The following is a 15481-nucleotide window of genomic DNA, read 5'->3' as shown; positions in this document are numbered from 1 at the left end:
TTTGCTTTCAATATTCCATTCTATTCCTACGAACAGCAAAAAAAGGGGTCTGGTACGTCCGGGCAGAGATCCACATTGTCGGGATAAGTCATCCGTAGAACAGGGGGTTGCCAAGTCCCTGAACTCTCCCGCTTGGGCCAGTTTTCTACACCGGCCCCCAAACCAGGCTGACTCTAGGCACGGGAAGAATAAACCACTTAGTCCGGCCCTGTGTGAGGTGAGTGTTGGGGGTTGGGATGTGTAATGTGTAGGGATAGAGAAGTGTGTGAGGCGGCACAACAAGCGCATCGTCAGTGTTGCTGCTTCGCGAACACCCGCTGGCTGTCCGGGGCTGCTTATTTTCGGTACTCTCCATAGGTAGGCCGTTCCCACTTTAGAGCCACTTCACAAGCTCTTCAGACCAGATGCCAATGCCAAACAAAGATATGAATCGTGTAAACTACCAACGCACATTGCAAAACACGGTGCACGTTGCTGGTATAATCTCAATTTACTAAAACCAGGCGCATAGTCTGTGAACTGGACAGCATAATGAAAGAGAACAATTAATTATTGAAATTCGTCAAACCAAAAACGTAACAGCTAACGCCAGAAGTGGTATTGAAGGAATGTTAAATTTTCAGAGACAATTTTTTTTTTTATGGATGGAAGATGGCTGGTGGTGGATGGTGCTAGTGGGAATCGAGGTTTCACTTCTGTTAAGAAATCCCACCGCTCCCCATAGATGAGCTGTGTGGGAAAAGGCTATAAACAATATTGCAATAGCTGATCGCTAATTTATTTTTTTGTGGATGGAGCCATAAACCATACAGTATATATGTAGATGTGCCAGTTCATACAACGAATGTGTCGCACAGCGAACACAGAAAACTAAATCTCAGGGTCTTCGGCTCTGTCGTTAGCAACGATTTTCATGTGTTAGTACAACACGCGCAAAATTGTTTCACAAACATTTGGGATTATATGATCTTTTTGGTTTTTTAGAGTTCTGTGTTTCTGTTTTATGTTGTGCTCCCAGCTTTTTTTAATTTGTGGGTGCACATGCCGTACTTTGCGTGTGTATTATTGTTTGCTATGGAGGCTATTTGTCACGGACGTGTTTCTTTCCCATGTTCCAAAATCCAAAACAAACTTTAGGAGAACATTTTCTCGTACTCCACTCGTATTTTATGAAATATTAATCGATGATTTGCACTATTTTTTCCATCCATAGTTTGTCGTGATTTTCACAAAATTATTTTATTTAAATTATATATGTTACGAACAAATGTCACTGTGTGTATTTTGATAGTTTTACTTAAATCGTAAATAATACCGTACAATATTCTGTTTTGCAAGAAGAGACCTATTACATCGTGTGCAGAATTTCTAACTTAAATATTACATATGTATGTATGTATACATTTTTGCTCGTCAGGAGACATAAACGCGTTTTTGTAATTGAGTACTCTTGTTATTTTGAACTGTATGCGCATAGCTAACATTTTCAAAAATAGTAGCTTTAACTCAAATTAAATTAACCTGGACGGAATCCGGCTGAAATACTCAACTTCGTAAAAAATGGATATAAGAAAAGATCAAGCGAGGTAAGAATTATTTATTCGACTATTACTATAATACTATTTATCCTATGATTAATAAGTCAAGCGTTAGGCCCAAGTGTATTGTTCAAAACTTTCTGCACTTGTAAGCGACGAATTTATTTACGTATATATGTAATTATTACAAATAAATATACATACATATGCATACGTGTATGTATTAATGCGGATGTCTAGTGAAAGCTGTTTCCAATTTAATTTCCTGATAAATATTTTGACCAGTTCCCAAGTTCTTGCACATGCCTGTGGAAATACCTATATCTGTTTAATAAAAAATTGTTTTGTTACCCCCTTTTTTAAGGTACTCAAGAGCAGATTTGTTGGCACTACGTTATGAAGGAAGTAGTCGCCAGCGCCCCCAATGTGCTAATCGAAATGAACTGCAGACTTTAAATTTTTGGAAAGTTAACGCTAGTGCAAATGTCCCCAGCAACTATGCAAATCCAAATAAAATCAGCCTGTCCCCAGAGACTGATAACTCCAGTCTAAGCAGCTCCAATAATGGATTAATAAGCTCGCGGCGCGCCATGCGAAATCGGGAGCGAGCCAATAACTATTATCAGCGCTTTGCACCCAGTGATTCCCACTCAATGTGTATCGAAGACAAGGATAAAGATACACAATCGACGCAAAGCGTTCTGGGTGGTCCACCGTTCAAATCGTCAATCATCGATCATCGGAGCATATCTTCATCGCATTTAATGCCGGCATTTGCCAAAAGACGCTTCGCTGTAGTCAATTGCGGTAACGGCACTGAAAATGAACCGATAAACACCAATTGTGACGATATTGCAGTCGGGGAGAATGTGACTGTAGAGCTAGACCATACCCATGTATCCACTCCCACGCACAACCAAAGCCAGAGCAAAGGCATGAGCTCCCCAATCAGAAAAGCCAGTGAATGGGGGGAGAGCTGTGAGAGACGTTCCAACAATGTCCAACAAGATCATGACCAATCTCTGGCATCTTCTCCGACGTTTTCGACGACTCGTCAGGAAAGGCGCATTGGGAGTGGTCGACTTTTGCCCAGAGCCGATAATTGGGACTACAAAGGCCAACAGCAGTCATCATCTGGTATTGAAAAGGAAAAGGAAAGATCTCAGAATGGAAGTGGAAGTATTAACCAACAAAATCAAAGCCAGAACCAGAACCAACAGCGCCCGCGGACGTTTAGTGGAAGACATGGCGATCGACTTACTGAGCATATAGGAGATAGACGGTTTCAATACGACAACAAAAGATCTGTCGACAGGCAAGGAGTGAGCTCCCGCCGGTCATCAAACAAGGATTCTGGATGTATCCAAGGTCGGGGAAAGCGCACAAACATGTACCATCAGCATGACAGGCACGAAGAACCCGAGTGGTTCAGTGCTGGTCCGACGTCTCAGCTAGAAACAATAGATTTGCACGGATTCGACGATCACGATCACAATGATGAGCGCTCAGAGTTTGAAGACAAGGCGAATCGATTTCCGTCAAAGCCAAGTCAACTTGCTGAACCAATTGTAGTCGACGGTGCTTCAACAAGTAGCAGCATGTCCAGCCTAAACGTAGTCGATGTGAAGACCAAGGACGACAACAAAGACACTGGGGAAAGTGTCATTCAGCCCCAACTGGAACCTACCCAACAAAGCAAAAACCATCAGCAATCAGGCCGTTTACCCTGTACCTCAAACTCCGAGGGTGAATTCAACTTCGATGCATTTCTCAACATGCACCCCCTGGATCCTACACTTATGGTAAATATAACCATTTCCTATAGTCGTTGTTTTTTTTTGTATCGGCTTTTATGTAACAGACGAGCCAATTTAGCCCACTTAGTTTTTTATAGTATGTCACGCGGATTTCGTAGACCAACAATTGTCGTCACCACTACAATATTTACTCAGACCCTGCAGAAGTAATATACCCTTTTCTAATAGGACTTCGATTGTGTTTTCAGCCAAATTGTTCCGTTTTTAAGTGCTCCAGTTTTCGCAAATTTTTGTCACCTTTTCTCTTGTCCTTTTAAAAACACAATTTAGTGTACATATTGCACAAAATACATCTGATGTATTGATAACCTAATCGGACTAAAGATAAAGGTTCACTTTGATGTTATTATATTATATTGAAATGATTAGCAATTTGACTCTCAGCGACTTACTCTCGCGTCAAAGATGAATAGGTGAATAGAGAGTGATTGGGATTGTTATGATTATCCTTCCTACGAGCCTCTCTAAACAAGTCTCTCAATACAGTTTGCCTTAACAACACGAGTACACCAACCCAATAGACAAGGAACAAGAATAACGGAAAGAAATAATGGATAAGAAGAAGACGAGACTGATAGAAAGTGGGAAATACCCGGGCAACAGCAGAGAACTGGACTATTAAAAATTTCGTAGTTAATTCATTCATAGCCAACCGAGCATAATACACTGAGAATTAAATTATAATCCGACATATATTTCTGAGTATCAATATAACTAATTAGTTTCATAAAAATAAATATATATATATGTGCATTTTCAATAACCTTAGAGTAATGATGGCGATGAGCAAGATGAAACCAAGGGAACGTCTCGCTTTAGCCGGTGGTTTCGACCCAAAGAAGCTGCAAATAATAATGAGCCATCTGGACTTCGGGAGTCAGGAGCTCAAGAAACTCACGGTGGGTCTTCAACATAAATTTCAAACAACATAAGCAAGGATTGCTCACTGCAACTCCTTTTCTATTCCAGATATACCCAGTGTTAAGGACTTGGAAGCACAAATGACTAAAGTGAACCTGCGTTCCGAGTACACGAACCCAATAGCCGTGGCTTATGGAGGTCAGCAAGCTCAAGTGGAAAAGCCAGTAGCTAGGGATACTGAGGCCTTTAGGAAACTCCTGCAGCAACTGGGCTCCCAAAGCAACCAGCATCAGCTGGGAAATGACGTTTATCATATGATAAATACTTCGAATGCTCACCAGTGCGCCAATCAAAATACACATCGGCCTCATTTGATCGATCCTCAACAAAACATACTGCGGGATCACAGTCCTCAAATTAAGGAAGAAGACACGGAGTTATTTCAGCAACGCTTTAAGCATAGTGACTGCATGCCAAAGAGGATAAATGAGGCCATGGTGCAGCAGCAGCACACCATCCAAGGTGTCCACACGCCAAATATAGCACTGGCACAGAAGCGAATGGAAGTTCACCATTTAATTCAAGGTAAGATGCTTCATACTTTTCTTGAATTCAAGTTTGTTAGAGTGTGCGTAGTATTTCTCTTTGGCTATAATGTACTGGTAAACTGTACTGATTGCAGGCATTGCTCGAGGGGATGTTTCGGTTGAGTTTTTGGAGAAGGAATTGAGCAATCCCAGCACTGTGCCTCACACAAAAGATGTCATTGCAACCGTTCTTCGGGAATACTCAAGTAGTAGAAGAAATTCTTTAGCCTATAAGCCAGCATACCCGAACGAAATGGATCACCACAGCTTGGCCCACCTATCGTTTCATCAAGCTCAGCCGCAACATCAGAACTATTCTGATGGTATGTAATTACTGACGGATTAATAAGTTCTGAAATAATTCCCTAAACTTCCAGACCTATTCCCACAAAACTCGAGCAACCATGGTATAAGTCAGCATATTCGACACAGCAATTCGCCCACTCCTCTGGCGTTCACACCTACGTCTGTGCTACGGAAGATGACAGCTGATAAGGATACGCCTTACAATCAGACACACCAGCAATACCAAATGCATCCACAGAACACTAAGCTGCTTGCTCCAAACCCAATTGGAAATGAGCCACAGGCAATGTCCGCTCAACCTCGCATGATACTAGGTGGAGGAAACTATTCTATTAGTCCAAACAGCCCGCAAATGTCCCCAAAACTGCAGCAGTCTCGTAATCTGCCACCGATGAAATGGGCTCATGGTACGGTTCAAATGCCACAAGGAAAATCATTTGGTAAATATCGTGGAGAGTCCGAAAGTTAAATAAGCTAACTTTGACGCACTTATTGTATTTTTTAGGCCGTCCTATTCTAAAGGGAAGTCTAAACACAGTACCGCACCAACTGACTGCAGTGCCGTTTGGATCAAAAGCAGAGCTGCAACAGCAACAACATCAGCTCCAGCAAAGGTTTAAACCAATGCAGCCAACGGACTCAGTTTTGAACACTGAAAATGTGAATCAGAATATTCCTTATTCTGACGGAATCTCGCAAATGCAGCATCACCATTACCTGCAACTGCAGCAGCAGTCACATCAACCACTGAGACATAGAGTAATTCACGGAGCACAGATATCATCGTCAATTCCAGGTAGGAAAGGCGATATTTTTCATCTTTTTAATCGTTTAACTTGAATCGCTTGCCCTATATAAATTCAGCTTGTCCCGACATCTCGGAATCTGGAAACTTAATCAAAAGTAATTACCACAGAGACGATCGGTTGCCATCTCCAACAAATAATCAATTGGCTCAGTGGTTTTCTCCAGAACTTCTTGCCAGAGCTTCTGCCGGAAAATTGCCGCTTTTAAATATGAATCAAACCCTTAGTTTGGAAGAATTTGAACGTAGCATCCAACATTCCTCGGCCGTAGTGCATAACTAGGCGTGTAACGCAGCGCCAGCTGCAGAAGAACGCTTTACTAGAAAGCACATTTAGTTGAAGGGTTCAATCATCAGTTTTTCTTTTATTTAATTCTTATGTTTACGCATACTATTGTGTATAGTGACATAGAGAAGAGGACACGTACTGTCACCAAAATAATTCCTTAAGCCACTAAACTTCGGGTACACGTACACTCTGGTAACTTCATATAAATTATATAAAGAAACTAAACTGTTTAATGTAGTTATTGATTGTAGTTAATCATATTGTAAAATATATTTTACTGTAAATAATATACTAAATTAATTATGTAAGACTATCAAATACTGGTTTGAACCTAAACAAAATAAACAAAGCAAGAATGGTGTCTCAAATTTAGTGAAATACACTCACTCGACGCAAATTATTCGTTTTTATTATGTTATACATACAACTGCCGATATACTTTTAGTCTGATCTCTGTATATGTGGCCTGCCGAATAAGTTTTTCGGAATGTAATGCCTCTTTTTTGTCTTCTGAAACATATTACCTCCTAGTCATATTTGCAACATGCAAATATGCAGATTCTTGATCATCATCGTCAAAAGGTTATTTTGAAAAAAGAAGATAGGCGGAGAGCAGAAATATTTAATAAGGTTCGCTGATGTCAATGCTAATCCCAGCTGACAAGCTGCATGAAGTATTTTTAATAGGCGTTTTAATAGTTCTTTAATTGGATCATTTAGGGTGAGTTGGGTTTTTCACAATGGAGTACTGATTTATTAGTCCCTCGTTAATTAGTCTAATTCATATTCTTCCCTACGTCACGCGTCATGCGGCTTCACCCCTCGGTCGGATGGTTGCCTAAGCTACGGCTAACAAGCTTTTGGCTATTCTATGTTGGAGTCTTTGCAGTGAGGAATCTATCCACTGCAAGGATATATTTGGAGCTGTAAGTAAATTTGTTGCTCCATTTTTCAATATTTACGAGTTTTTGATTTGTTGTTACATGATAAATAGCACTTGATGTAAGCATTCGTATGTTTCCGATCTCTTACCAGGACACTTTACGAACTCGATATCATCGCGCACTATTTCAGAATGGTTCGACGTTAGTATCCAACGTAATTCCATAATTACTTCATAATAATTGTCTTACTACATTTAGCAATTCATTAAATCGGATCGACTAATACAGGGTAAGACAGATCGTATTGAGGGTTTAATTGGGTTTCACAGCATATGTAAACATCCGTGTGTTTATTCATTTAGCGAAATAGCCAAAATCTACCAATTTATTCTTAAAAAATATTGAGGATCAATAACACTATTATATAATCTTATACGACTAACATATGTCACAATAAGACATAATCAATTTTAATGTAAAGTAATAAATTTATAGAAACTTAACTAAAACAAGTTCTGCGGTAACAAGATTCTTAAATTGTATTGGTAATACTAGTTCGACTAGATGCATGGGTCATTAGATATTAGCCCACTCGTCTGTGTTTGGATCGTATGATATTTCTGAAAACATATGTATGTATGTAGCAAACTCAAATCTAATTCAAATTTAACATTTCCCACAGATAAAGCTGTATAATTTTTGAATTAGGCTATCGATATATATTTGAATGTATTAATCGTTGATCAAAAGGACGCGAGTTCCAGATTCCAGGACTAGAGTTTTAGTCCTTAACACGGATACAGGATGGCTCAATGTTGTCGCATTCCTCTGAATCTGGATCGCTATTTTTGCTGGTACTGCCTCTGTGGACAATGTTCGTTTGACTCTGGTCCAGGTCTAGGTCCAGTCCTGGCCTCGGGCTGTTTTGCGATGGCCGGTCACTAGAAGTTGCCGTAGTACCTGCTGTACCAGCCGTTGGCAATGGTATTCCCGGAGCTTGCGTGCGACTGTATCCGGAACTAGTTGGCGGACCCTGGGCCCCAGCTGCGGCCGATCGTCTATAGACGGTGCTGTTCATTGTCAACTTTCGCACGTTTTTGTCCGGATGGAAGACTAGGATGTATACCTTTGGTGAGTAGAGACATACTAGTGCCACTGAAGCACTAAGACTTATTGAAATGCACAAGGTGGTAATTTGTATCTGAAACAATTAATGCGATATTATTTATAGCTTTGGTTTTGATTTAGTTTTTATGTTATTTATGTTACACTCAAAATCAGTGTGTAAAGTCCAGAAGGAAGTGTTTCCGACCCCATAAAGTACATATATTCTTGATCAGCATAAATAGCCGAGTCAATTGAGCCATTTCTATCTGTCCGTCCCTATGAGCGCCTAGTGCTTAGAGACTGTACGAGCTAGAGCAGACTTCTGTGAAATGTGACTGTTACAATTGTATTTCAAAATTTCGCCCCACCCCCTTCCGCCACCACAAAGGACGAAAATCTGTGGCATCCACAATATTGAAGATACGAGAAAACTAAAAACGCCCATAGAGAATGACCATATCTTCCAGATTGCCGATCAGATCGGATAATTATTACAACTAAAACGAAACAGTCGATTTTCAGTGGCTACGCTGCGCACCACGCTCTGCGCACCCACCCTTTTCGTACAATTTAAGCTCCGCCTACCATACTGACTAAGTATCGGGTATAAATGTAGAGTTGCGGTCGCACAACGTTCCCCCTCGTTCTTTGTGTCTTGGTGTCCATGGTGTACAAATTATAGCAAGAACGTACATATAGATTCGTGAAAACTTTTTAGTTTAATTCCACTAACCGACATATTGCTGTTGTAATAAAACAATCTCCCAAAAACTTTGGGAGAACCGCTCCCAAAGCGAATGCTACTTGCCTAGCTCGAGCACGCAAATTTTCACACAATTAGCTTTAACAAAATGATGCGTTAAAACCCCAATTTTAGCCAATTCCTGGATTAGTCAGTATGTAGATTACCAATCAGACAATACCGGTAGCAGTCTATAAAATTGTTAGGAAATACATACCTCGTAGGAGTTTCCAGTGCCGAAGTAAATGGGCACAAAGGCTAGCCAGATAATGCAAGTGGTATACATAGTGAATCCAATAAACTTTGATTCGTTGAAATTTTCTGGTATTTTTCTAGTTTTAATTGCATAAACGGTGCAGATTGTAATGAGAATCATATTGTATAGCTGCGAAAACAAAAAGGACATATCCTGTATTTTGCATTTTAGTATCACCTCCGTCCTATCTGGATAGTAAAAACGTGTTCCAGGTGGCTCCACTACCATCCAGATCATTGTGATCAGAATTTGTATTGCTGTACACAACATATCTCATTATTGTTTAAGTTTTGTAGTCACTGGATTTATAGAAATACGTTTCTTACCGATCAAGGATGCTGTTATGACCACCTGCGACTGTGGGCTAATGTACTTGAGGCGTTGGGCTGACTTGGATGCAGAGTGGAAAATGCGAGAAATACGATTTGTTTTCGTAAGCAGTGCACTATAAATAATAGAAAACCCAACACCGATACCAAACCGCTGAAGCACGCAGGACACAATAGTGGGCTTAGCGACCAGAGCAAAAGTGTTACAGTAGCACACCAATATGCCGAACAGAAGCGTGTAACTAAGCTCCCGACCGGATGCTCTCACCAGGGGCGTGTCGTGGTTTTTGGCGAACAGAACTATGACAATGATGGTCAGTGCTATGCCTAATAAAGCAATGGCCATGGGAATGAGGGCGAATAGGGAGTTCCATCGCATATACTCAATGTCCAAAGGAAAGCAGGAAAGTTTGTCGGGGTACGGCCACAGGCCTGGGCCGCAGTCTTTGCATGTAAAATCATCAAACACATACTCGTATGACTCGCAGCTGTCGCATATCCAGCAACAAGTATCTCCCTGGAAAAGTTTTTTCAAAATTGTTAAGGCCTGGGTGAAATTGTATGGGATTGGGGTTTTATGAGTTGGTCATACCTGTTGTTTTTTAATCATTCCCACCTCGCATGGCAAGGAACAAGCTGATGTTGGTTGATCAGCGGCCTTATTCCATACAACAGTTTGCGAATTCAGTTGGAGACTATTGAACCATTTGCCGATAACCTACAAAATCATATATTTCATTATTTTCATTGAACTTAAACCAACAGCAAAGGGCGGTGATGACACTCATCAATGGGTATTATACCTTATAGTGATATCCTGAAGAGTTTTCAAGGCGTTGATAATTTAAAATATCGTATCTGGCCAGTCCATCACCTTGGCGATCAAACTTTACTTCGCTACCAGCAAGATCTTCTCAGATGAGATGACGGAAACAGGGACATTGGTTATCAGTTATCGAAAAAGTATAAAATTAAACTACGCAATTTGAACTACATAATACTTTACCTATAAATGACACGTTCAGCAGGTAATTGTTATAAAAATCCTTTCCGTCATAGCTGGCCATTTCGGGGCATGCCTGGGACTTGCTGTCAATCGGCTTCCTGTACCACACAGATTCACTGTGTTGGTGCTTTTGCTGCTCTGTAGTTTGATCGCTTTGTGTATTGCACCGGTCGTTGTGTAGATTATGAAGTGCGTAGGCAAATGCATACACTGCATCCACTACGAATTGGGTCTTTGACTCCTGCTCGTATCTGAAACGAAATTTAAAATAGATTTACAAATCACCAGGCTGGTCATTTACCACAATACAGATAACCATAAAGGAACAACTTGGACCTGTAGCTTCAAAGCTATGATTCTTCCAAAAACATGTACCCAACGGGTATAAATTGTAGCATGTTTTTATACCCGATACTCAAAATGAGTATTGGGGTATATTAGATTTGTGGTAAAAGTGGATGTGTGTAACGTCCAGAAGGAATCGTTTCCGACCCCATAAAGTATATATATTCTTGATCAGCAGCCGAGTCGATTGAGCCATGTCTGTCTGTCCGTCTGTCCGTCCCCTTCAGCGCCTAGTGCTCAAAGACTATAAGAGCTAGAGCAACGATGTTTTGGATCCAGACTTCTGTGATATGTCACTGCTACAAAAATATTTCAAAACTTCGCCCCGCCCACTTCCGCCCCCGCAAAAGACGAAAATCTGTGGCATCCACATTTTTAAAGATACGATAAAACCAAAAACTCAGAATCGTAGAGAATGACCATATCTTTTAGACTGCAGAATCTGAATTGGATCGTATATAGCCAGCATCAAGAAAACAATTTCATTTTTTCTCGCCCTGTCTCTCCCTAACACACACGTAGCATAGCCGGCTTTGCTTAGAGTAAAACATTAGCGCCTAGATCTCAGAGACTATAAAAGCTAGAGCAACCAAATTTGGTACCCACGCTCCTAATATATAGAGACGTCCACCTCAACTCGCAACGTTCCCCCTCGTTTTTAATGTTTATTTTGATTTTTACACCAGATTTTTTATGTATAGTATTATTGTAAACAGTTATTTACCCTAAATATTTTGATGTATTTAGCTCTATCCGTGTAGATTGTAGATAGACTAAATTTTTCATCCTGACTAAGAAAATAATAAAGTTTCGTATACAATATAATTTGCTCCTGGGCAGAGATGCCTCGGTCTGTGTGTTTGAAATATCTGATCAAAGTCATAACATCCTCTAAAGTGCTGTCCAAACCGAGTCTGGTCAGGAGACTATCAAAGCAAACTTGAGTGAGACATTGTAATTGTAAATTTCTAAATGTGCAAATTTTGACACGTAATGTAAAATAAAAACGTGAAATCCAATTTTGAAATGCAGGACTGAAGCTCATGACACTGTTAAGTTAGTAACAATCGCTCCGATGGAAAAATGATTATGCTATTTTTTTTTTTGGAGACCTCACCTAATCAATATTCTCTAGAATTTTTTAACTAGAAATAGATTGCACAATCGTCGTAGAACTTACCCGACTTTCTCTGACAGCCGTAGGCTTTTGTCGCAAGTTTGTTTAATCTTGCCTTCGTTCTGTATAGCACTTGCATTGATATCGGGTGCATCAAGTCCGGTCGAAACTTGTGTCAATGCACAATTAAATGTATCTTCCCAGTACTCAGCAAACCAGGGATTGCGCTGATTCGTCCGTGGCGTGAGCTGCATCATATAACGATCGAAGTCCTCGATGATCTCCGACTGCAGCTCTACGGTAATAGCCCCTTCCGCTATCTCCTCCAAGCCCTCCAGTAGTTTCTGCTGCTTTCCCCAGCCGTCACTAGCAATCCAATGAAACTGTTGTGTCAATTTGGCCCGCTTTGCTGCTTGCAGAATACCGCGCGCATCTTCAGCCCGCGTAAAAAGCACAACACCCCGAGCGTTCGGCTTCTTTTGCAGCTTACTAATAATGGAGTCGAAAACTTTGTCATCTGCAGCACTGGGCACCTTTTCGGCAGCAGCTATACACACGTGCCGCTCGGTTGCTTCCTTATGAAATGCTTCAATCCCGTATTCCCCTGTAAAGAGAAAAGGTCGAAAATGAGAGGAAAAAATTAGTCGGGCTTGCCTCCTATTTCCACTAAAAGGGTATCTTTGAATGTTTTGCTAGCATTTTCTCTACACGAACGCAGTATAGTTTTTTGATCGGTTATCGTATATTTGCATATACATATTTATGTATGTACATATGTAATTTGAATTTTTACACTTACCGTAAGAGCCTTCTGAATGAATAGTGGATACATAGGACCAGTTAAAGTTCTTGATTATATCTACCAGGGCGACGGATTGAAAGGTATCTGGTGGCACTGTTCGAGCAAACAGATCAAAGCGTGATTTATCTGAAAGCGTTTTAGCGGTTGATGCAGGTGAGATTTGCGGTATATGAAAAAGACGCAGCAGATTGGCTACTTGTAATGACACTGAGCTGTAGGAACCGCCAATAACTCCAAAAACAGGACCCGATGATGCATTTTTTCTTAGCTGCGGGCTTGATGTGTCAGAACATTCAAAAACAGAGGTATCCAAGTTGTTAAGGGAGGCCCGCACGAATTGCAGCGACTGGTTCAGAGCATAGGTGTCTCTGGAGCAGGTATCCAGTATGTGAACACCTAGGGTAATACCCGGAAGTATGTTGGTATCATTGTTTACGCGATCTATTGCATACAGCATGGCCTCCAGGCGCTGAACTCCTCTATTGTACACTTTTGGTCCACATGGAGCACCATCGCCCTTCTCGTGGACGGGAAAAAGACCACCAAGAATTATGTCTCCCGGTAGTGAAACCGAGACAGTGTCCTGGGCATGCGTTGTGCTCGGTCCCTTCAGCTGCGCCACTGGACTCCAACACAAAACCACCAAGACAACAAGAGTTATATTACTACCGATCCGATTGACAAATAAACTTTCCTCCTGCCGCATCTTTACGAGTGAACCTTTGTAGAATGTGTGTTTCGTTTCCTTTTAGAACCTCAGATGCATCTGAACTCTTTCGTTTACCATTGCGTCTAATTCAATGATTGAATTCACCCTAAACATACGCTGAAAGTAGAGAATACATATACAAAACATGTAAAACATTTAGGATTTATAGGTCAATTTGAAAACCCATATTAAACTGATATACCACTCAAACATTTACGTTAGATTAAAGTTTTACGTTGGACAAAGTTTCGACTAGCTCAGTATCTTTACATATGTATGTATACATGCATGCATATGTACATATGTACGTACAAACACATATATCAATATATTCAATAAATAGTATTATTATTGTTTTTCGATCATGTGCTGTGCCACTGTTAAAGTTAGTGCTTCATTTTGAGCTTGCACATTTGGGCCAGATGAGAGAGAAATGGATGTTTTAGTATATTAAGAGATGAAAATTAAGAAGATATGGATGGATGAGAAGAGAGCCAAGAAACTAAGAGACCCTTTTTACACCCCGATATGTGTGTTTGTATAAGTGTGAAAAGCGACCCACAAAAAGCTTTGAATGCAAGAACTTAAAGAAGTACCAACAACAGCAAGAATGGTACATTTGAGGATGGCGTTGTTTCGGAGCTGCGGACAATATGAGATTTGTTAGCAAAAGCACCAGCACAGCGCCAAATCCATACATACATACATACAAATATACACGATGTTAATGGTATCAGTATGCGCAGCAAATTGGGACCTATTGTAAAATTTGTGCAATATAGAAAGCGTACCATGTAAATATGTATATATATGTATATACTATACAGTGTTACATTTCTATGTATTTTATGTATAGCTATATTATTAATTTTTGTATATAATATTATTATACTTTAACTGATAAGAAACTAACTTAGTCTATTGAGACGTCAATATGTTTATTTAATCAAAGTTAATGTTCTGTGCATATAAGTGGTATTATTGTGCAAAATAACATTAGTCTTGTTCACGAAATGCATTCACTTTCTCTCAAGGGATACTTTTGTTCATATACACTCCTTTCGATTTTAGTTTATAATTATACAAATTATTTTATTATATAGAATTTAACATACATACACATGTATGTGTATATTTTTCAACGTAAAAATTTCGATACGTAAAAACTCACTATTTTTGTTATTAATTACTTGAGTCACAATTTATTTTAAAAAACTAAGCATTCACTTTTCTTGAGCTGTACTAACCGTTAAAAGCGAACCACGCGCACTTCTGTTCTTTTCATTACCAGTAGATAAACTGATTTACACATGATAAGCCAAAACAAAATCAGTTCTTGTATTACCAGCAGCAGCAGCACAACAACAACCAACGAAGCAGCATTCGTAGCGGTGGTTCCAAGGAAAAGAAGCAACCATCTACAACACCATCGATGGCCTCCTTCTAGCTGCCCGTCCATCTCTCTCGAAGCATTTTTCAGGAGCAAAAGCACCGTCAGTAGCATCCTGAAGAGAAACGACAACAACTATAAAAATACAGACCAGCTTAATCTCTTACTGAAGTTGCAAATAGCGGTAGCTTAAGAGAGCAGGATTCGGTCAAAGCTCTCTCTCACTGTAAAGCTTTTTTCTCTATTGCTCATACGCACCTTCACCAAAGATAAAGACAACATTTTCGGACATATGCACGCACCACATGCCCTTATATGTCTCAATTGTTTAAATGTCTGTAATTACAATTACATATACAACGAGGAGGAACGTAGTGAGTTGCTACGGAGACCGCAACTCAACATTTATACCCGATACTTAGTCAGTATGGCTCTCCTCCGGCAAACGCCGCTAATATTAAATGACACGATAAAGAATGAGTACGAGAGAGACAGACAATCAGTCTGAGCGTGACGTCGGGCGCTGCGTAGCCACTTCGAATTGATTTGTTCCTTTTGGCTATACAAATGATCCTATCTGATCCAGATTCA

General features: G+C 40.2%; 2 protein-coding genes across 2 annotated transcripts; one reads left to right on the top strand and one right to left on the bottom strand.

The window, feature by feature from the left end:
- Positions 1–1500: 1500 nt before the first annotated feature.
- Positions 1501–6581, top strand: LOC6603492 (protein cup). Its single transcript, XM_002028434.2, has 8 exons — positions 1501–1586; positions 1903–3340; positions 4125–4254; positions 4325–4801; positions 4899–5126; positions 5181–5549; positions 5615–5905; positions 5974–6581. The coding sequence occupies exons 1-8, from the start codon at positions 1561–1563 to the stop codon at positions 6195–6197; spliced, it is 3183 nt and encodes a 1060-aa protein (XP_002028470.1). The 5' UTR covers positions 1501–1560; the 3' UTR covers positions 6198–6581.
- A 1022-nt stretch (positions 6582–7603) lies between these two features.
- Positions 7604–14842, bottom strand: LOC6603494 (metabotropic glutamate receptor). Its single transcript, XM_026991004.1, has 9 exons — positions 14748–14842; positions 12789–13617; positions 12053–12593; positions 10528–10778; positions 10325–10431; positions 10114–10239; positions 9519–10038; positions 9154–9449; positions 7604–8288 (listed from the first exon to the last, which is right to left on the bottom strand). Exons 2-9 carry the CDS (start codon positions 13495–13497, stop codon positions 7869–7871), a joined length of 2970 nt encoding a protein of 989 aa, XP_026846805.1. The 5' UTR covers positions 13498–13617; positions 14748–14842; the 3' UTR covers positions 7604–7868.
- Between the last annotated feature and the right edge of the window lie 639 nt (positions 14843–15481).

The sequence above is a fragment of the Drosophila persimilis genome, unplaced genomic scaffold (genome assembly GCF_003286085.1).
Source record: "Drosophila persimilis strain 14011-0111.01,24,50 unplaced genomic scaffold, DperRS2 tig00000652-arrow-arrow-pilon, whole genome shotgun sequence".
NCBI lineage: Eukaryota > Metazoa > Arthropoda > Insecta > Diptera > Drosophilidae > Drosophila > Drosophila persimilis.
The sequence above is the reverse complement of the archived record's forward strand: the minus strand, read 5'-3'. Positions and strand labels throughout refer to the sequence as shown.